This window comes from Carcharhinus amblyrhynchos, chromosome 13, assembly GCF_965287045.1.
Source record: "Carcharhinus amblyrhynchos chromosome 13, sCarAmb.v2.hapA, whole genome shotgun sequence".
NCBI classification, from domain to species: Eukaryota; Metazoa; Chordata; class Chondrichthyes; order Carcharhiniformes; family Carcharhinidae; genus Carcharhinus; species Carcharhinus amblyrhynchos.
The window spans coordinates 57536430-57559607 of record NC_137336.1 but is presented as its reverse complement, the minus strand read 5'-3'; the positions used below and the strand labels follow the sequence as shown (position 1 = coordinate 57559607).

At 39.1% G+C, this 23178-nt stretch overlaps 1 protein-coding gene across 4 annotated transcripts in view; it reads right to left on the bottom strand.

The window, feature by feature from the left end:
* LOC145351934 (matrin-3-like) overlaps positions 1-23178 on the bottom strand; it is a 68546-nt gene that overhangs the window by 7599 nt on the left and 37769 nt on the right. For all 4 annotated transcript variants that reach the window (XM_080201733.1, XM_080201729.1, XM_080201730.1 and 1 more), the window contains 9 exons: positions 21762-21835; positions 19869-20006; positions 15408-15539; positions 10991-11077; positions 10365-10505; positions 8271-8402; positions 7725-7777; positions 6345-6756; positions 3502-3838 (listed from right to left, as the gene is read on the bottom strand). In XM_080201733.1, coding sequence (XP_080057859.1) covers positions 3502-3838; positions 6345-6756; positions 7725-7777; positions 8271-8402; positions 10365-10505; positions 10991-11077; positions 15408-15539; positions 19869-20006; positions 21762-21835 — 1506 coding nt within the window. The remainder of the gene's footprint in view (positions 1-3501; positions 3839-6344; positions 6757-7724; positions 7778-8270; positions 8403-10364; positions 10506-10990; positions 11078-15407; positions 15540-19868; positions 20007-21761; positions 21836-23178) is intronic.

Genomic DNA, 23178 nt, shown 5'->3' with positions numbered 1-23178 from the left:
ACTGATCCAACAAGCTGTGCATGAGCCAGGGTTTTCAGTTTAAAACTTGCCGAGCCATAACCTTATGCTCAATCAACTTTATTGCTGGGGGATCACAAGTTGATAAATGTATCAGCCATGACCTCTGCCAGTCTTCCAGGAATGTACTAGACGTTGTTAAAGAAAAATGGTCTCTTTGCAAAGAGATTGCAAGAAAAAAAATCATGAAAACTGAACTGATGCAATGCTATCTTTACAAGGCATTTAATAGAGCCACGTAAGACATCATAAGCCACAAGAAATAGAAGTTTGAGTAAACTACATGGCCCTTTGAGCCTATCCGCCACTCAATTTGATCATGACTGGTGTTCTTCCTCAACTCTACTTTCCCATCTGCTCCCCAAATCCCTTCATTCCTTGAAAGTTCAAAGATCTATCTATCCCAGCCTTGAATATATTCAATGTTGGTACATCCACAATCCTGAGTAGAGAATTCCAAAGGTTCATAACCCTAAATGGAGAAAATTTTCCTCATCTCAGTCCTAGATAATCAACTCTTATCCTGAAGCTCTGCCCTAGTTTTCTAGGCCCTGCAGACAGGGGTCAAATGTCAAGCTCCTTCAGAACGTTGTCTGTTTCAATGACATCACCTCTTCTCAATTTCATACAGTCTGCATCTCAGAACCCAATCAATTCTACCTTTGCTCCAATGCAAGTATATGTCACCAAAGGAGTGACAAATATCCCCATCCTCAAGATGGAAGAGCTCAAAACATCAGTGTACAGATAAGGTTGAAGCGTTCAAAACAATTTTCAGCTCAAAGTGTCGAGTGGGTGATCCATCTTGGCCTCCACTGGAGGACCTCAGCAGAGTAAGAAGTCTCACAATACCAGGTTAAAGTCCAACAGGTTTATTTGGTAGTAAACGCCACTAGCTTTCAGAGCGCTGCTCCTTCGTCAGGACCTGACAAAAGAGCAGCGCTCATCAACAGTGCTATCATCTGCTCACTGATGCTCAGTTAGGGTTCCACCAGGGTCACTCAGCTCCTGACCTCATTACAGCTTGATTTAAACAAGAACAAAAGAATTGTATTCCAGTCATGAAGTGAGTGTGACCGCTCTTGACATCAAAGCAGAATTGATTCAGTGCGGCAGTAAGCTCCATCAAAACTGAAATTAATGGAAATTAGGGGGAAAAACCACCTGCTGATTGGAGTCATACCTAACACAAAGGAAGATGGTTGAAGATCAATCATCTCAGTTCCAGGACATTACTGCATGAGTTCCTCAGAGTAGTGTCCTAGGCCTAACCATCTTAAGCTGCTTCATCAATAATCTTCCTTCTGTCATAAAGTCAAAAGTGGGGATGTTCATTGGTGAGTGCACAACGTTAAGCACCATTTGTGACTGCTCAGATAGTGAAGCAATCCATGACCAAATGCAGCAGCGAGTAATATTCACACCACACAAATGTCAGGTAATGACCATCTATAACAAGAGAAAATCTAACCATTGCCCATGATATTCAGTGGTACTTTCATCACTGAATCCCCCACTATTAACATGCTAAAGGTTACCATTGTCCAGAAACTGAACTCGACTAGCCATATAAATACTGTGGATACAATCGCAGGTCAGAATCGAGGAATTCTGCAGCAGATAACCCATCTCCTGACTTCACAAAGTCTGTACACCATCTACAAAGTACAAATTAGGCGTGTACTCCTCAAAGCTTAACCAATCTTCCATCATGCTAATATATTACCACGACTCTGTGAGCCTTTACTTTGCATAATAACCTTCATTAAATTTATTACTGAATGTGTTTTGGAAATGCAAGCATATTGCTTCTACAGGGTCTCTGTTATCAATCCCACTGGATATCCTCAAAAAAGAATACGCTTGTCAAACTCTATGCCTCTTTTGCAAAACTGCATTGGGCATACTTCTAATTTTTCTAACATCATTGTTACAATTTTATTAATAGTAGATTACAGAGTTTCCCTGATGACTGATGCCAGGCTAATGAACCTTTAGTTTTTAGTTCTTCCTCCTTTCTTGGAATACATAACATTAGATTTGCTAATTTCTAATTTGCTAGGATGATTCGAGAACCTAGGAAATTTTGGAAAATCATGCTCAGTGAGAATGATTGACGACAATAAGTTTGAAATTTCGCGGCTGAAGAGAAAATGGTTGGAAAATGTTGTGTGACAATAGAATCATGAACACATTATAACACAATCTGGCAAATATACTACAACATGAAGAATCAGAAAATTACAGTACTTTTAATCAGCTGAGTGAAATGTTTCTAGGCTACTTCAAATGAGAATTGTAAGGTACCATAAAATGAATGGACTCACTTTTGGAGACTAAATCTAACAGCCACCTGATATAGCTAGGATGCACTTTCCAGTTACCTCATTATAAAGGAACACGATACAAAGCATATCAAAGTATCAATGGGGCAAGGGGGAGGGGGGAGAAGGGAGGGAGATGATAAGAGACAGTGTCCTATGGAGAAGTATAAAAAAAAGACAGCCACAGGAAAGGACTGAACTTTTTTTTTGTTTGGTTATTGTTCTTCCAACAGTAGTTTTTAAACTTGAAAGCCAGACCCAGGGGTGTTTTTAGAAGGAAAAATAAGTATTTTAAGAGTTGAGAAAGCGTATACATAAATGAAATAAGCTGCAAGTGTGAAAGTGAGCAATGTTACCTGCTACCCTAGAATCCCTATAGCACAGAGAAACCATTCAGCCCATTGAGCCTGTGCCAACAACAATCCCACCCAGCCCTATTCCCATAACCCTATCTATTTACCTTGTTCACCTCCTTGACACTAAGTGACAAGTTAGCACGACCAATCAACCTAACCCACACATCTGTGGACTGTGGGAAGAAACTCACATAACAGAAAATGTGCAAACTCCACACAGACAGTTACCCAAGGCTGCAATTGAACCCAGGTTCCTGTTGCTGTGAGGTAGCAGTGCTAACGACTGTGCTCCCCCCCCCTCCCATCTTATCACGTAGGCTTATCCATGAAGAATTAGCTTTTAGGGGAGATACCAAATGCCTGTGAGCACCTGCTAAAAATCACGAAGAATCAGCAGTTGCATGGGGAATAAAAGACAAAAAAATTGAGAGGTGGTAATTAATGTTAAGAATGCTGAATTAGTGATCCTCAGAAACTAGTTCAAATTTTACCTCAGCAGCTGGGGAAATTAAATTCATTAAATAAAAGTCCAGCATCAGCAATGTTGACAATAAAACTATCGGACTGTGATTTAAAAAATCTGGTTCACATCATTTAGGAAAGAAAGTCTGCTATCTCTAAATGCTCTGACCCAAATGTAACTTCATAACTCACAACTGGTTGACTCTTAACTCCCTCACGGCTTAGCTAACTGCTCAGTTGTATACAACAAGGTAGTTCTTCTCAAGGGCATTTAAGGGTGACGAATAAATGTTGGCCTTACCAGTGTCACCTACATCCTATGAATATTAAAGAAAACTTACCTACAGGATTGTTGGGTTTATATGGCCCAAGCTTGTATTCATCTGGAAGAGGAGAGAGTGCCTGGATCTGTTCACTTGATGGTTCTTCACACATTGTGGAATTGTTTCCCTTTGCTTCTTCATCAATTTTTCTATCAGCTTCGGGGTTTTCATCCATATTGTTTCTTAGATTAAACCTCTGTCTTTCGGCATCTTGTTCACCTTTGCTAACATCAGCATCCATTTTGTCTGTTTGGACAGATTTTATTTTCGGAGCCAGGATACCATGCGGGTCATCAACCTCCTCAAAGGCAAAAAACTCATCTATATATTCTGGACACCGTATGCCTTCTGATCTCTGAAGTGAAACAAAAATTACAATAGTATAAATAAAACGTCACAGGTTCAAAATGTGATTCAGCAGTTTCACTGTACAGAGAAGTTCACTTGCAAGATGTTTGGTTGCTCCAATGTCATTTTTGGATAAGAGAACAGAATGCAGCACTGGCCATTTTAGGTTTGAGTACAGTAAAGATGCAACTGTCTCAAAACCATCACTGCATATAATTTCATTTTAGAGTTAAATTACAGATATTCTAAAAGTAAGCAAATGAGTAAAAAAAAACAAATTCATACAGTGAGGCAAAAACTCAAAGAATTCAGAGAAAACATGCAGGATAAAAAGGGAGGTTTCTACAGGTAAAGACCATACAAAAGGTCTTTCGGATTTAGTGTCAAAATTCAGCTGGATCAATGCTGGAGTTGAAGCAGCTTCTGCTAAATAGTGCTAAAGACACCACCAACAATCAATGAATGGTCCAAAGGCAAGTCAGCAACTGTTATACTTCACCACTCAAAACTAGACATGTCATCATGCAGCACTCGATTAATGGCCAGAGGCTTTTTCACCAACACTGGAGTAGATGAAATGAGGACTCTTTTGTCTCTTGTTTGGCTATACAAACCAATGTGGCTCTACAAATATTATTTTATGTCAGAGAGTTCCTCTGTGCTTAAATGGACTCCAAGATGTTCTAGATAGACGGTTCCAAGTACTGATTCATTGGATATTATTATTATTCATACATTTTCATCACCATTCTTCTGTCCTTCTTTAAAATAATATGCATGCCAATGTTCACCATTCCTCCCCAACTCTAAGTACACATTCTCTCGTTTCTTCCTTCCTCCTTTCCCTGAGTAAAAACCTGAAGCAGCTATTTGCTTTTCTTTACAAGCAAGTGAGAATTTTGTAACATTGCTTAGCTTTATTCATTTACTCTAGTTTGAAGAGGAGACCGGTGAAGTCAAATAGCATAACTGTCAGTATCAAAACGATCAATCATTTTTGAGTTTGGTCAAATGTAGAGAAGTGGATGGTGGAAAACTGAGCAGTTGATTGGATTTTAAAATGATTTGTACCTTTGAAATAGTTAATGCAAATATAAAGCCGGATGTGATTCACACATCAAAGCAAACCATCAGGTGAGTTGAAATGGCCTGATGACTGAGATGTATTCAATGTGAAAACAAAGGGATGGTTAATGTAGTCTCAGCCCAGTAGCTGTGGGACTGCTTCTCTATGGATACTCTGCTTTGCTTATTGCTGACCATATGTCATAATACATTGTGAAGTCACTATAACAAGTTATGAAGATTCTCAACACAAGTGCTGCAAGAATTATGACGTCCATTGACTGTGTCTACACTTTCCACTGCCTCTGCAAAGCAGCCAGCATAATTAAGGACCCCACGCATCCCAGACATTCTCACTCCCACCTTATTCTGTCTGGAAAAAGATACATAAGTTGGAGGTCACATATCAACTGACTCAAAAACAGCTTCTTTCCTGCTGCCATCAGGCTTTTCAATGCACCTACCTTGCATTAAGTTGACCTTTCTCTATACACTAGCTGTAACTGTAGCACAACATTCTGCGTTCTCTTGTTATGAATTGTCTGTGTAGCGCGCAAGAAACAATACTTTTCACTGTATGCTAATACATGTGACAATAAATCACATCAAAAAATTATCCAGTGCAAGGATCTCTCTGAAGGCCAGGTCCACGTGCAGTTTTCCTAAATTGAAAGAACAAAATCTTGGAAGCAGATAGAAAATGTGAACTGCCCCATCCAGTGACGTAACATCAAAGGAACTAAAGTGAATGATGGCTTTTTGGAAGTGGGGATATCCTGCAGTAGAGAACAGCGCAAGAATAGCATGCAGAGATCACAGCAATTCTCATCCATTGTTCACATGGAAGTGAAAAGAATTTGCCAAGTATATAAGATTTCCAATTTAATCGTGCTACAAAATTATCATGTGAATTTCTTCAAAAGAATAACCTCCTTAAATGTCCACCCCGCCACGTCCCAAGAGAATGGCAATATTCAATCTGTATGTGAAGGCTACATGAAAAGCATTGGGTTTGCTCTTAACCATTGTCTTGTGCTGCCATGTTGGAATTTATAAACAGCAACTCATTTCAGACTCCAGCTGCAGCAGGATAAATAGTTCTTGTGAAAGGGAGGGGAGAATAGACAAATACTCTTGTTAAAAAAAACCCTTCTCTTGCCTGATAACTACTATAATAATGTTATCTTCCTGAACTTTTGTTCTGTTTCTAGTATAGAATATGGCATACAATCATTGTCACTTTACTACAAATACACACTAAACTGAATCCAGACTGAAAAATGACTGAAATGCAAGAATACAAAAGCATTATAATACCTGAATAAAAAAGGGTATGAACCCTGTTAGGGAAGCATGAATCCACAAACAAGTTTCACCCTTTTCTGTAATCCAAATCATACATATTTAATACTAAAAATTGTCAGAATATTTAAACAAATTATGCCTACCTTTCCAGGTAATCGTGCTGAGATCTGAGAACCTGACTCTGCATCATCAGCCTCCTCTTTAGTTTCACATTCACTGAAGTGCCCAACTTCCATATCTGGTTCCAATTCCACTTCCATATCATCACCAGGTTCTAACTTGGCTTTCACTGATTCATCATAGGCCAACAGTAAGTCTTCTGCGCCATCTTCCTCATCATTATCAGTGTCTGGTGAAGGGCTGCCCTGTGACTTTACTTTAGCAATATTTTCTCCTTCCGTCTGTTTGGAATCTTTATTTTCCTCCATTGAAGGAGAGTCCATCTGTGTACTTTCATGGTCTGTTTCCTTCGAATTCTTGGATTTGTCTTGAGCCTTTCTCTTATTGCTGGGGGATCGTGCTCTTTTAGAAGGACTGTGAGAACGACCTCTTTTCCTGAAATCAAACATCCACAAAAACATGAATTGAACTATCAGGCAATTCAAAAACTACCATCATGAGTGTTTTCCTAAAGAAAAAGGCCAGAGTTTCAATGCACCGTTGGTCTGTATCTTTGATTACAAGCTCCTGATTTTAGCTGATGTAAAAAGAACAGGTGCCAAGAATTTGTCAATATAGGAAAAATAATAATCACTCACAGCATTAGGAAATGGACTAAATACAAAAAAAACTGGCTTTGAATCTACGAGCGGATGATTGCATTTGCTTTCTGCTCCTGTCTCATGACTGGTGCATCAAATGATGACATTAACAGGTTAAAATCACTCTGAATTCAAAGCTAAGTTGTCCATAATTATGTCTTAAATGCACTTATAAACACTGAAGATTTAGTGCCCCACCAAGGGCTGTCAACCCATCTCATTTGCGTTTGATTTTTGTTTTACATAGAAGAGTATTAAGTCTGAAGATCAGTTGACATGTAAATAGATGCCTTGATGCTCCAGGAGAGTACACTGCTCTAAGGTTATAAACAAATCTGTTATTTAGTCTAAAAAGAATTGGTGGTTGAGTGAGTGGAAAGATTATACCAATTTTTTAAGGTCTTTATTTTTTCTCTCCTTTCCACATGCTGCAATCCATCAATGATGGCTGTCACCAAACCCACAAGCTTGCACTAAAGATGCTCTGAAATTAGCAGCAGAAATGTGTACAGCAGAGCTGTCTTTGTTGCATCTGCTTAATTGCTAATGCCTGTATGTCAAACTGCACCATACTCCAAAAAAAATTTACAAAATACTTACACTGCAGATATTTCGAAAGATAAATTTCTAAATTATTAATATCTAATGCAGCTTAATTACATTTGCTTAACTGTCTTTCAAATAAGTTTAAATAATTCCCAATGAGTTACTGTTGAAACTTAGCCAACATAAATAAATAGAACATTTAAGTACACAGCTTACCGGTTTTCTCGCTCTCTGTTTCTTAACAGTTCGTCAACTCCTTTGCCTTGTTTCTGAAAGAAATAAAATATTAATTCCCTTGTTGCCACCTGAGTTAATTCTTGAAGTAGCGGATAATTCTTAAAGTACAATACTAACTCATTTATGAAGGAGCTCTTACACTAGACAATTTAAATTATTTGCTTATTAAAGGTATGAGAAAGTATGTCATCATTCTGCTACTAAAGCATCAAACCCAGCAGTAAATCCCACAGTTTTAAGAGGTCATTCTGCATGTGCGATTCAATTGTTCTGGTACTTACTATGAATATCTGCTTCCAACTATTTAGCTGAGACAGCGTTTGTTCTACTCAGACAGCACTGGTATGCTTTGGTTGAGGTAAATGATGTTTACCACAGTAGCAATGCAAGTTGAAAGGGCATTTTTGTGTGCCAGTGAAGCAGACCAATTTTGCAAATCCCAAAGCCAACATTTCAATAACCATATCCAGGTACTCACTGGGCTCAATCCTAATAAATAAAATTTAACATTAACATATGACTTACCCTCAATACTAGATTTTTATATTTTTGAGACAAATATACTTTCAGCTCTCTGCCATGGAACATAAGAGGTATTTTCTTGAATTTCTCAATCATGGCCATTGCTATTTGGTGTGTTTCCATTTCCAGGAAAACCTGTAGTTGAAACAAAGGATCATTAGGAAACGTAACTAAGACCGGAAATAGAGGCAAACAATCCCTACAGTTCAGAAAGAGGCCTTTTGGCGCATTGAGTCTGCATTGACTCTCCAAAAGGGCATTACCCATCCTCTATATCCCTATGACACCGCACACAGAACACAGCTAATCCACCTAATCTGCACATCCTTAGATTGTGCGAAGAAACCCATGCAGACACGGGAACAACGTGAAAACTCCACACAGTCACCCAAGGCTAGAATCGAACCCGGGTCCCTGGCCTTGAGGCAGCAGTGCTAACCACTGTGCCACCCCTCCAATAGGTTCAGCACCACAGCAGAAAAAGACTTACTATAGGCAGCCATATATTCAATCTTCGAAAGAAGTTCACTTATAATTCGGAATGGCCAGAAATCTTGCCAGGGAAAATAACATTAACACCATCTTTCCAAAAAAATATATATTTGGACAGCAGACATTTCTTTCTCTCATTGTGTTAGTTCAGAGCCTTCTGATTAAGCAGGTTTATTGTTATATATCTAATGATACTACGATCCTTAGAAACAATTCAAATATTTACCAACAATCAATTGTGCATAAGCCCTTCTCAAATCTAACAAAGCATCATCCCTAATATCCTTTTATGACGTGTCATAACAAGTAACTCTCACTCACTTAAAATGCTTCTGCTTTTACATGAGTTTGATCATTCAACATTATAAAATGCATGACTCAAGTTATTCTGCCGTCTTACTATTTTTATTGTTTCCACTTTTAGAACAGCACTGATGTCACAACCGCACCAGCAATAGGTCACCTTCATAGTTGACTATCTATTTTTATCTGTTCATATATACCTCTACTCCTACCCATCTCAATTTTCTGCTTATGTCATGATGTCAATATTTTATCTTAATATTTGCAGATACTACTGTAGCCAATAATTAATTCCAAATTCAAAACTTGGATCAGTGAAGCAACAGCTAGTGCAGCTGAATGAATCAACTGCCCATGGCTCAAAAGTAAAGAGAGGAGAGAGGAATGGTTGGATGGAGCACTTCCCATTTACAATACTGGTGCACGGGATCACAATCACCTTCAACATCTCCTTCATGACTATCCTGACCTGGATATACTTAGTTGCCTCTTTACTGTCATTAAGTCATCATTTCTACCCAACAGCATTGTGGGGCACCTTCATGAAGTGGACTGCGACAGTTCAAGGAGACCATCATCACCTTCAAAGGCAATGAACAGATGGTAAATGTCAGCCTTGCCAGCACTGCTCATTTCCCAGAATTAAAAAACTGCATGTTACTTAAGGTGGTAGCAAATTGCATTAAAAACAAGTTATGTATTAAAATCTTTCCACTAACCATAAGGATGAGAGTAGCCAATGGCAAAAAGGTCTGAAAATTCATGACATGGAATCATGTAATTTTTGTACTTTTTTCATGGCCTGCAGTGAACTGGGGTTTCTGAAGCTCTCCCCTCCTCGTGTTGGGGAGGCAGAAAAATTTAAAAGGACGGAATTCCCTTATGCTAAGTCAGAATTCCACTAAACAATGGAAGTCCCCCCCACCTCCCCTTAATACACATCAGTTTTAGAACAAAATGACCAAACAAATGCTAAGTTAAAATAAATGTTAATTCTATTTGAAGGATTATAATGTCAAATCCTAACAGGATAAAGAAGCAAAATCAAGGAACTTGCAACACACTCTTTAAATAGCTTGAACAAGGCAAGTCCTGAATTCTTCGAAACACACAGTATTAAAATCCTGCAACCATTGAAATGCCAACAAGTCATACTCCAGTATATATTTGGCGGCTATTATTTTAAAAGTTACAATTCCTCACTACCAGAACAGTAATATATGATCCAAGTAAATTAATTCCTTTTATTACTCAGTCATAAAATATTTCACATTATTGCTGACATTTTGAATTCCACAGCACCTGATTCTTAACTCTCATCAGTAGGTAATTGGTCACTTTTCCAAAGGGTATACCAAGGCATACAATTTCTGAATCAGTGTAGCCAACAGAAGGCAAGTTGCTGATGTGGACCACCCGACTGCGTTCCTCAATTTCTTTGCCCTAAACATGAATGGAAAATACATTATTTAAACCACATAACTGCCAGCACCTTATCTTTCAACAAAACTGGCGATGAGGTGTCTTCCAGCAAGATCGTCAACGAAGGTCAACTTTAAACAAAACTGGTGACAAGAAAACAGTCCTGAAATAATTCATCTGGACTTTTTGAGTCAAGAGTCGATTTTCAGGGGACTGTCATACCATCGATCCAAAGTGCAGTTAATTTAGCCATGGAAACAGATTTTGTTTAGCACTTGCTGCAGGTGAATATTAACTTTTAAGTTGATAAAAGCACTCTTGACCATTCCATCTTTAAAAAAAAAATCGACTCAACATCGAGATAGCTCAAGGAGAATCAGGTGCAGGAAAAGCAATAGTTGGTGAACATATCGTTTATTAAATAACTAGGTGGGCTCAAAACCCCCTAGAAAACGAACAGATTGTGTAAATAAGGGAACAAATCTAAAATCAATAATTTTACTTACTGAATTGGAGACTCCTTTCGGGCTCTCTGTCGCACGTGGCTGCGTTGGATACTGTGTCTCAGGGTGACCCTGCTTCTGGAAAGGCAACTGCTCCAACAAACCACAAAAAAGAACAAAGATAAATCAGAATTTAGATCTTCTGGTTTAAAGGCAGATTGGCGCTTATTATAAAAATAATTAGGAAAAAAAAAATCGATTTTTTTTCCAATCTTGAGTCACAGTCCAGCCAAGAAATAATATAAAGAAATACTGCAAGTTAAATTTCTAGGAGTAAAAAAGCAGGGAAGAAAAGGTTAAAGTAGTACTACAATCTAAGGATCAGTACTGCAATGACAAGGCCATGGAAGTGTTTCAGAAAATGGGGAAAATGGACTGCTTAAGAAAAGAGATTTGAATGCAGCAAATAGGAGGCTGGATGAACTTAACATAGTCACTTTCCTTAGCAATGTAAGGTGGAAAACCTTTGCTTTGCTGCAGAGCCTGTTCATCCCAAGAAGCCTAAACCACTAAATTGCTGAGACCTTCAGATTCCATCGATGGAGCCAAGAGGACGAAAATATATCACAATTTGTAGCAACATTAAGAAGACTGGCAATAATTTGAGAGTTTGGCTTGACCCTCAGCAGGCTTGACTATGAGACAGGCTTTTTGTAGGCTTTGAAATGAAGCAATTCAAAGACAATTGCTCACTGAAACTACTTTAACACAAAAACTTGCTATTGTGTTCATGGTATCCATGGAATTGGCTGGAAAAGGAGCTTCTCAAATTGGAGCTGGAACCAAAACATATGAGATGGAAACTGGCAAAGAAATGTCTTAAAATGCAAGCATGCCATAGGTATGCCCAGGTGGGGGACTTGCCACATGAATGTTGGAGCAGAGAAAATAAACATAAAAGCTGTGGCAAGAAGGGCCACAAAATGAAGGCATGTTGCAAGCCTCCAAGATGTGCAAATACAAGAAAATGTCAAGATTTACAAAAGGGGTCGACAAAGTATCTAAGGACAATGGAAATTTTCAAGATAATACCAGACCAGAGAAGATCGAAGAACTGAAACTAGGTGTCCTATCCATGAAAGGGGATACGCAAAGGTCTGAGTTTTACCCAAAGTTAGACGGAAATGAGGTAAAAATGGAAGCAGATACAGGAGCAGCTATACCACTTCTCCCAGAAAGTATAAACGATCAGAAACTTAAACATTTATCACTAAAATCTTTAAACATAATCTTGCAAATTTATACTGAGAAGGTAGTTCCATTGAAGGGATATATCATGGTTCAAGTAGACGTTAATGGTCAATCAGCAGAATTACCTTTGCATACAGTAAAGGGAAATTCTCCTGCATTCTTTGAAAGAACATGCTTATATAAAATCAAGCTTTACTGGGGAACATTTAACCAATTGGCTGACAGCAAGAACACACTGCAAAAACTTCAGGAGAAGGTGGTTGAGAATTCCCTAGGATCCATGACTGCAATGGAGGCAAAGCGTAATATCAACTCTGATAGCAACCTTAGATGTTTAAAGACAAGAACTGTGCTTTAAGCAGCAAGACAGAAGCTAGAAGTGCAACAAGAAAAAAAAGAGTCAAGAGTGCAAAAAATAGTCAATGTAACAATGAGCAATTGGGCAACCTCAACTGGCCCAATTAGCAAATCTGATGGTTCTGTACAAATTTGCGAGGACTTTAAGATGACGATAAATCCAGTCACATGTGTCAACCAGTACCCTATACTGTTCATCAAAGACCTATTCACTGGATTATCTGGTGGTCAGCAGTTCAGCAAGCTAGACTTGTCCCAGGTCTATCTGCAAATGAGGGTGGCAACTGAGTCACTGCTGAACCACTGCTAATGATTGTTATCCACAAGAGATTGTTCCTGTATAAGCAGCTACCATTCAAAACAACACTTACAACGGCTATATTCCAGAAATCAATGGACCAAATCCTACATGGCCTCAGCAATGCCCAATGTTATCTGGATGACATTCTAATCACAAACAAAACTGAATAGAAACATTTACAAAACTTGGAAGAAACACTGGAGCATCTCGAGAAGTCAAACCTCCATACGAAGAATGAAACGTGAATTTTTCCAATAATTCCCATCAGTTATCTAGGTCATGTAATAGACAAGGATGGCCTAAGAAAATGACAGCAATCATAGATGTGCCAAGACCACAGAACGCGTCATAAGTTGAGATCATTTTTAGGATTAATCAACTATTACGATAAGTTCATCCCAAATTCTGTGACACTACTAAAGCCACATCATACCTGGTGGGCTAACCAACAATGGAATTGGGTGAAAGAGCATGAAAGTGTGTACAAAGGAGTTAAAGACGTGCTCAAGCAATTGAGATATTGATCCAGTGTAACTCAGGTGAAAATTCAAATAGCATGTGAGGCATCACCCTATGGGGTGGGTGTCGTATCTCCTCGCATTATGGAAACTGCGGAGGAGCAGTCAACAGCCTTTGCATCACAAACGATCTCAAGCACAGGAACAAAATTATGCAGGAATTGACAAAAAAGAGCTCTGCATAGTTTTGGCATTAAAACAATTTCACCAGTATGTATACGGCAGACGAGTTATCTCGTTGACCAACCACGGCCACTGAATCATTTTTAGCCCATACCAGGGAATTCCATTATTAGCTGCAAGTCATCAAAAAACATGGACATTGATACTATCAGTACATAATTATGAAATCAATATCGGAGATCAGAACAGCATACCAAAGCAGATCCTTATTGAGCTTGTCACTTCAAGACAAAACTGAGGACAAGACAGCAACATCAACATATACTTTTCCGAGGTAGAGAATGCTCCAAAAAAATTGTCTCAGGTACAAAGGCACACGAGGAATGACCCGGTAATGAGTCAGATCATAGACATGGATTTAAGAGGAACACAACATAAGAAGAATCCTGAATTGAGACTTTATGTAATGAGGGAACTTGAATTAACTGTCCAAAATGGAGTATTGCTATGAGGGGTCAGGGCGATCACTCCTCCATACTTACAAAGCTGAATCCTGGATTAACTGCACAAAGATCATCCAAGGGTAATGCGAATGAAAGAACTCACAAAACTGTTTTTGGTGAACTCACAAACAGAAGAAAAAGTGGGTAACACCAGTCATATGCCACAATACAGAATATTCCAACCTACAACCACTTCACCCATGGAATAGCCAAAACAATCTTGGCAGAGGCTACATGTCGACTTTGCAGGATCCATTGAAGGCTACATGTTTCTTGTCCAAGTGGACGTGCAAAGTGGCCCAAAGTCAGCATAATGAAAGACAAAAGAAACCAGAGTAGTTGCTCACAAGATTTGGATGAGCCGAACAACTAGTCAGTGATAATGGGACTCAGTTAACATCTCAGGAATTTTTCGATTAACTTAAGAGCAATGGTATACAACACATTAGGACTACCCCATATCCATATCATTCATCTGCTAACAGATTGGAGGAGAGGCTAGTACAGTCACTGAAACATGACATTAAAGCATCCAAAGATGAAGGTCTGTTACCCCAGGGAGTAAACGACTTTCTCAAGTCCTAATGAAACACGGTTCATATCACCACACAAAATTCACCGGCAGTGTTGTTCATGAGAAGGAAACTAAATAAGATCTACTCACACCATCTGACACAACTACAATAGTAGAGCAACAACAACAAAAAAACATAAACTTACTGCCATTAACAAACATCAAAACTGAGGCATTTTAAGCAAAGAGAAAGAGTTTTAGCGAGAAGCTACTCTGCAAGTAAGAAATGGGTACCTGCAACCATTCTAGCTAAAATGGGCCTGATGGACATGGATCAAATCCCCACTTCAAAAAGTGAATGGCAGAAACAGTATCAGAAAGGCTTATATCAGACACTAAATACCTGAACCAAGAATTACTATAGACCTAAGTTCAGAGTCTACTCCAGCAGAACAACCAACATCTCTGGAAGCTGAAAACAAAAAAAAACTTCATAAGATGAAATACCTGATATTCTTAAAGAAAAGGCTATCAAGGATGTCAAAGATCAGACTCCAGAACGTTGTATCTTACCAAAACGAAATCACATTCACCAAAAAAAACTTGCGATGTGATTGCATATTAATTGTACATATACAGATTATACTACTTGGTAATGTAACTGATGTGGATAATCAATAAACTTTAAAAGCTTGTTGTTGTGCTACTGAAGCAAAAGGGGAGAGATGTTATGTATTGTGAAGCAATGCATCTCTGTGTAATTCGTCACATGACATCTCTCTCTTCCATCTTAGACTGTGATAAAGTAATACCTATCTCACTGAAGTAATCCAAGGGGTGGCTACCTATTCTTTTCTTCTGTAGAAGAGGTCAAATGCCCAAAACGTAACACATACCATATTAAATAAAATACCTTTATGGTCAACTTCTTATATTTCTGAGAGAGTTCTACTCTGATGACATTGCCATCGACAAAGGTAGGTTTCATCTGGTAAAACTTCACCATGGCTTGAGCCGCTTCAGGATATGCCAATTCCACAAATCCCTATAATTAAAAATATAAAAAATGTTGAATGCTACTAGATCTTGACAATCACCTGTAATTTTTTTTGTATGATCAGCTCCAAATATGAATATTCAAACTTGATGGCAAGCAGGTGAAGTACAATGGGAGAAGGGACGGGGGAAGAACAACACAATCACAGATTGAGGGATGGAACTAGCACAGAGAAATTTCAATTATGTGATGGCAGATAATCAGTTCTAATGTCGGAACAACTTAGTGAAACAACTGTAAAACAACAGAATACTCGTTCGGTAGCTCGGAATTGTGTATTGCTGAAAAGGGAAACTTTTTTGTCAAAGTTTTTCATCTTGCACTCATCAGGATAATTTGGAAGAATACCAAATGTACAGGGAATGACAATTTATACTGTATGAGAAGGAAAACAGACTGGTTGGCAGTTGCGCTCTGTTTGATAGTGGCATTGCACCAATTGATGGTGACTTACAGTTAACAGCCAAGCATTGTTTGAATTCTAAACCACTGATGGACATGAATCAACTCCCCTCTCCAAAAAAATGAATGACTCTGATTAGTCAAGGCATTGCCCCGTGGAATGAACCAGCAAACGGCTGCCAGTTATTTTGATTAGCTGAAACAGGCACAATGTATGCATGTTCTTTCTGTCTGCAAAGAACAAGGTCCTGCATATTCACATATGTAGCTCCCAGTACATGCAAATAGCGCATACTGCAAGCCTGGCTAACAATCTTAAATTGGTTATCACCATAATTCTGAGCACACTGAGGATTATGTAGCAAATGTTATCCAATCGCAGAATCACATCTATTGCTGGAAACTGTGTGCTATCAATCTCACATAATTGCAAGCAATGTTGGTTGGGTATAGTCTGTATCCTGCAAACAGTATCAGGCAAGTTGTTTGACAGTGCATCTTGCATGATGCTGAATTGCCTGTCTGATTTTCACATGCAACGCGAGTGTCTTACAGCCTAGAGACCAAGCAGGGCATACACAGCTGTAAACTTGACAAAAGAACGGGAATAATCATCCATAACAAGCATGACTATACCAAACTGCATGCCATTCTTAATTATGGTCTAAATTTGCATCCCCCGAACTTGCTGCTCAACATAGCCTTGCTCGAAAGTAAGCTAATAAAAACCACTCAGTGGGCTTGCATAACAGCCATAAGCTGCCACGTGATATAGGTGATGTGGAGATGCCTGCATTGGACTGGGATAAACACAGTAAGAAGTCTCACAACACCAGGTTAAAGTCCAATAGGTCTATTTGGTAGCAAAATCCACTAGCTTTCGGAGCTCTGCCCCTTCATCAGGTGAGCGGGAGTTCTATTAACAAACAGGGCATATAAAGACACAAACTCAATTTACAAAATAATGATTGGAATGCGAGTTTTTACAAGTAATCAAGTCATATAGGTACAGACAATGTGAGTGGAGAGACCGTTAAGCACAGGTTAAAGAGATGTGTATTGTCTCCAGACAGGACACTAGTTAGATTTTGCAAGCCCAGGCAAGTTGTAATGGGGGTTACATGTAGCGTGACATGAACCCAAGATCCCAGTTGAGGCCGTCCACATGTGCAGAATTTGGCCATCAGTCTCTGCTCAGTGATTCTGCGCTGTCATGTGTAGTGAAGGCCGCCTTGGAGAACGCTTACCCGAAATCAGAGGCTGAATGCCCGTGATCGCTGAAGTATTCCCCAACAGGGGGAGAATAGTTTTGCCTGATGATTGGCGAGTGGTGTTCATTCATCTGTTGTCATAGCATCTGCATGTTTCCCCAATGTACCATGCCTCAGGACATCCTTTTCTGCAGCATATCAGGTAGATAACGTTGGCTGAGTTGCAAGAATATGTACTGTGTACTTGGTGGATGGTGTTCTCACATGAGATGATGGCATCCGTGTCAATGATCCTGCACATCTTGCAGAGGTTGCTGTGGCAGGGTTGTGGGGTGTTGCGGTCACTTTTCTCCTGAAGGCTGGGTAGTGTGCTGCAGACAATGGTCTGTTTGAGGTTGTGCCGTTGTTTGAAGGCAAGAAGTGGGAGTGTAGGGATGGCCTTGGCGATATGTTCATCTTCATCAATGATATGTTAAAGGCTCCGGAGAAGATGTCGTGGCTTCTCTGCCCCAGGGAAGTACTGGACGACCAAAAATAAAGGTACTCTGTCCACGGTGTTCTGTGTTTGTCTTCTGAGATCGGTGCGGTCTTTCGCTGTGGCGCGATGAGTCGAGTGCCATAACCTGTTCTTATGAGGGCATCTTTCAGCGTCTGGGAGGTGTCCGTTGCGATCCTCCTCTTCTGAGCAGATCCTGCAGATAGAGGGCTTGTCCATAGGGAATGGCTTCTTTAACATGTTTAGGGTGGAAGCTGGAGAAATAGAGCATCGTGAGGTTAACCGTGGGCTTGCGGTACAGTGAAGTGCTGAGGTGACCGTCCATTGCCTGGGCTTGCAAAATCTCACTAACCGTCCTGTCTGGAGACAATACACATCTCTTTAACCTGTGCTTAACGCTCTCTCCACTCACATTGTCTGTACCTTTAAGACTTGATTACTTGTAAAGACTTGCATTCCAATCATTATTTTGTAAATTGAGTTTGTGTCTTTATATGCCCTGTTTGTGAATAGAACTCCCACTCACCTGACAAAGGGGCAGCGATCCGAAAACTAGTGGATTTTGCTACCAAATAAACCTGTTGGACTTTAACCTGGTGTTGTGAGACTTCTTATTGTGTGATATAGATGACAGGGTGAGTGCTCATGAATCACTGTGTAGACGTATGTATGGGCCACCCAAGATGCACAAGAGTCATGACCCTTTATCCGTATTTTATCGATTACTGATTTTGCACAACATGTGCTGGCCAAATGGTTGGGTGATTTGTTACAACCAGTTTTGAGCACGTTTTCCCACATACACAGTGAAGAATTCCTTCACATCTGCAAAGACCACACAGGACTTGCAACGATAGCAACAATGCATCCCTATGCTTGTTTAACATTGCTAGCCTATTCAACAATCTTCTATTTAAGAATATTTGCACTATAGCACTGTATCATGGTGATCCAGACCCGCCATCATTACGTGAATCAGTATTCATCGAACTTATGAACTTTGCAGCTCAAGCAATTCAGTTCAGTTTTAACAACACAATGTATGCCCATGCAGATCGTGTTGCCATGGGATCCTTTTAGGCCCATCTCTTGCAAACATCTTTATTAGATTTCACGAGGAATGTGCCTTTGATGGAATGACACCTAACTCCTATCCCTTGCATATTTATGATATGTGGATGACACATCTGCTACATTGATATCTGCAGTTGCCCGTAATAATTTCCTTAGATGGCTTAATAGTCTCCATTCTGCAAATTTTGCCTTGGAAATGGAGCTGTCGCATGAGCTCCATTTCTTTAATGTACTAATTGTGAAGTCTACCTGGGGGTTCTCTACCATGGTAGTTAACTGTCAGTGACTTTCAACTAATGCATTCTCTCTGGCAACACCTTTACTAATCAGAGTCCACCTGCAAACCAATAGCACACTCTTCTCATGTGGTACAAATTATTGTTCCCATTACATTTGGTACTCTTGCAAGTGCCCAGATGAGTACAAAACAAAAAACTTCAACAACTTTTCCAGCAAAATCAGAATATTGGAACAACCATCAGAACAGTACAGAAAAATTTAAAGGTTAACTGATGAAGCCATACTTTTGGGAACTACATTCCATACTTCAAAACGAAAATATATATATTGATGAGGGGGCAAGAAAATGATGATAAAGAAAAATTAACAAAAGATCTCCCTGAAGTTTGCAAAGTATTAAATGGTTTAGCTAAGGGGAATGCATAACAATAAATGAAGATTAGGCTTGCCAATAGAAAAACAGCTAAGGTGGAGTCAAGAGGGTTTAAAGTGATATATTGGGTAAGTTGGAAATATATCACTATTCCTTCACTGTCACTGGATCAAAATCCTGGAACTCCCTCCCTAACAGTACAATACCTACACCACATGGACTGCAGCAGTTAAGATGCAACTCAAAAACTATTAGGGACTGGCAATAAATGCTGCCCTAGCCAGCAAAAACCCACATCCCTTAAATGTTCTAAACACACTGGAAGGCTGAGCTTCAATAAGCTGACCAGCCTTTTCTCACCAACATTTTCTATCATAATTATCAAACTTTCTTTAAGGGAATCTGTCCTTTTTGGCCATCATGACACCTTATAAATACATCCAGGAATCTGGAATGATTATGAAATTTCACAGGCTTCAACACAATGCAACAGAATATGTTTAGCCATGGCTGATTCTTACCTCACCCTTTGACTTTATCAGCAAGTAGTTTGTCACCTTCCCAAAAGGTTCAGCCAGCTTGATCAGGTCACGATTCATGCATTTACCTCGCTGCAACTCGCTAATGTGAACTACTCGGCCAGGTTCATCATTCAAGTTCTAAGGTACAAGAAAGGATGAGCAGCAAAAGATATTTATTAAGCTTGACTGCACTGTATCATTAAATTATATACTGTTCCAAATCCACCATACTGACTAGATCAGGTAATGGCCTCTGGTTGCAAGGGTGTGCTCAGTCAATGTAGAACTCCCAAGGTTCACTGTATGGTCACAGTGACAATTATTCCTCCCATCACTCAAATCCATACCTGCAATGTGCTGCTCAGGTCACATTGTGCTTCCGAATGCAAAGTTTAAGCGACACAGTATTCTTCATGTGCAACATACTGGTCAGGCACACAGTGATTCCTGGGCATTGTTACAGTAAAAAGTGCATCCTGTCATATCACAGACATACAGGAAGTAGATTTTTAATTATAAAGAGCAAAAGAATAAAATGGTACCAATATTTTCTATTTTATGCTCTTTCAATTTAATATTGAACAAAAATCATTACTCAGATATTGGAATTCTTCTGGTTTTGATCAATTTAATGTGGTAAGGGGTTGAGTACAGGATTCACAGAATCCCTACAGTGCAGGAGGCTATTCGGCCCATTGTGTAAGCACCAACAATAACCCACCCAGGCTCTATCCCCTTAACCCCACATATTTACCTTGCTAATACTCCTGCCACGAAGTGACAATTTAGCATGGCCAATCCACCTAACCTGTGCATCTTTAGAATGTGGAAAGAAACCGGAGCACTTGGAGACAACCCACACAGACATCAGGAGAATGTGCAAACTCCACAAAGACAGTCACCAGAGGCTTAAATAACACCTGGGTCATTGGTGCCATGAGACAACAGTGCTAACCACTTTGCCACCATGCCGCCCATTCTTCTTTAATATTTTGCTGATGTCCAAAGTTCATGGAAATGAAATTTGAAAATATATCCCCCTTGAAAAATAAATTCTTGGCATATTTTCTTTCTTTCTCCAAAACCTTTTGAACAACATATATTAGTTATCAGTCCAAGGAAACTGGTATTATCTAATGGCTTCCTGGTGTTGTTCAGAGATGTTACTTAAAATAATAGAATCCTTAACCAAACATAACCTTGACCTCAAAAACATGCAAATTGGGAAAATCTCAGCTATAAATATATCAAAAAGCTGAACAACGGGTATAGCAGTATTGATTGTAGCTACCTAGTTACACAATTATACATTAACTTAGACCAAACAGATATTTATCCACAGAAGTCTAATCATAATTTCCACATTTTTCACAAAGCATAAAGAATGATCACTGTAAAATTATGTTACTAAATTCAGTATTCTTTGATGCATGCAAAAGTTATTTTGAGTGGACACTAACTGCCACCCCACCATTCCTTCATATTGCAGGCACAAGTTTGTGGCGAAAAGAGTATCAGAAAGCTGCATAGATCTCTATATTTATGTATGTTCTATATTTATGATCAATCAGATACAGGAGAGTACTTGTGACTCACTGCTTGATCTTTCTTCATCTCATACACTGCTGAGCATTTCAGCCACAAATATATTTCAAGGTAGGGTGCTGATCACGTGGATAGCTACTGATATTCAGACCAGATCCAGCATGTTGATTATATCCAACACCACTGCAGTGGCCCCCACACCCACCTCAGTACGCAGATTAACTAAAGGTACTGAAAATACAGCTATATCCCTCATCAAATCATTAACTAGCTTCTCTGAAACTAGATTCTATTCATGGCAATTAGTAACTTTCATTTAAGAATCTTACAAGAGAATGAAACACTAACCATTCTAAGTGGCTTCTTTAGCCTCTGAACATTGTTCCCTTGCTGGTTATCCATAGGACCTTTGCGACTTGATGCTAAAATAGAGAAAGAATTAAACAACGTCATGCCCAAAAGATTTCAAAATCAAGTATTTTGCAGTCTTTTTCTCTTTGTCTTCTTTTATTTTCACTTCCCAGAGAATGATTTTATTAAATATTGTGGTGCAGTATCAACAGCTTGGCTGAAAATTACGGACAATCAAGAATTCGATTAATTTATCAAAGCTTTGAACTGTTATATAAAATTGACCTCAGAGGCACTAAATTATCAAGAGTCCAAAATACATTATAATAAAAGACTCAACAAAAATAGCTACATAAACATGCAAGAAGAAGCACTATGAACCTGATAAAACTAGGAAGGCCACACCCTTCACATTATCTCCTGGCAGATTCACAGGGCATTCTCAAACACTTCATTGTGGTAAGTTTGCCTTTTTGGCTCAAAATAAGGAGCAGCCACCTCCTCCACCCTCACTTCACAGGAAGGGTAGATTTCCTATAGGGTACCCACCACCCCCGCCAAACCCAACAAATTATAAAGTTCTCCCTCATTTTAATAATTGAGTTGTCCATGCTGCTGAGTCACAGAAAGGCGACAGTATAGTGTGATTTTTAATGAAGGCCTTCAGCATTGACATCAGATTAAGTAACAGTATGTTCTATTGCAAGTTCACATACTAACTTGAGACAATCTCTGTGGGACTTCTCTGAACTAAATGTGAGCTTTCATGCCAACTGAAGTTAACCAATCGCATTCTCAATTTCTGGATACGGATAAAGATTGGAGCAGATCCTTGGTCACTTGGCCTAATTTAGGTTTGCTCCAAAGGACATTTTTTTTCATTGATATAAATTTTAATAGCTTATTTAGCTAACAGCTAACATTAACCCCATCCACAGGATCATCAGCTGAATATCTCTTAAAACTTTTTAGCATTGCCTTGACATTCTCCCTGTCAGGATATCTTAAAGTGATTTCAATTGATCAAAGTGTCCCAGCATATCAGTAACATTTCAGCTAGAAAGAAATGCAGAGGAATGGGAAAATGCATGAACAAAGGAAACTCAAAGACAAGGAATGATTTATACCTAATTCAGGAGGCAGGCACTGCTTAAATAAAGGGGCAGTTGCTAAGATACCACATACGAAAAAACTGCAAGCCACTTGGCTTACTCATTCCAACTTTAAAAAAACCTCTAGAACAGTTTTGAAGGTCAAAATATGAGAAGCTGGTAAACAATTAAACATAGCCTTAGCAATCTTGCACCTACACATGTTGTGTACAGATGCCGTAAGTAGTAAAGTAGAACAGGACTCATTTTTCTTGAAGGACAGCACTGTTGTAACTGGAAGTCATCTATGAAAGTTAACAAGT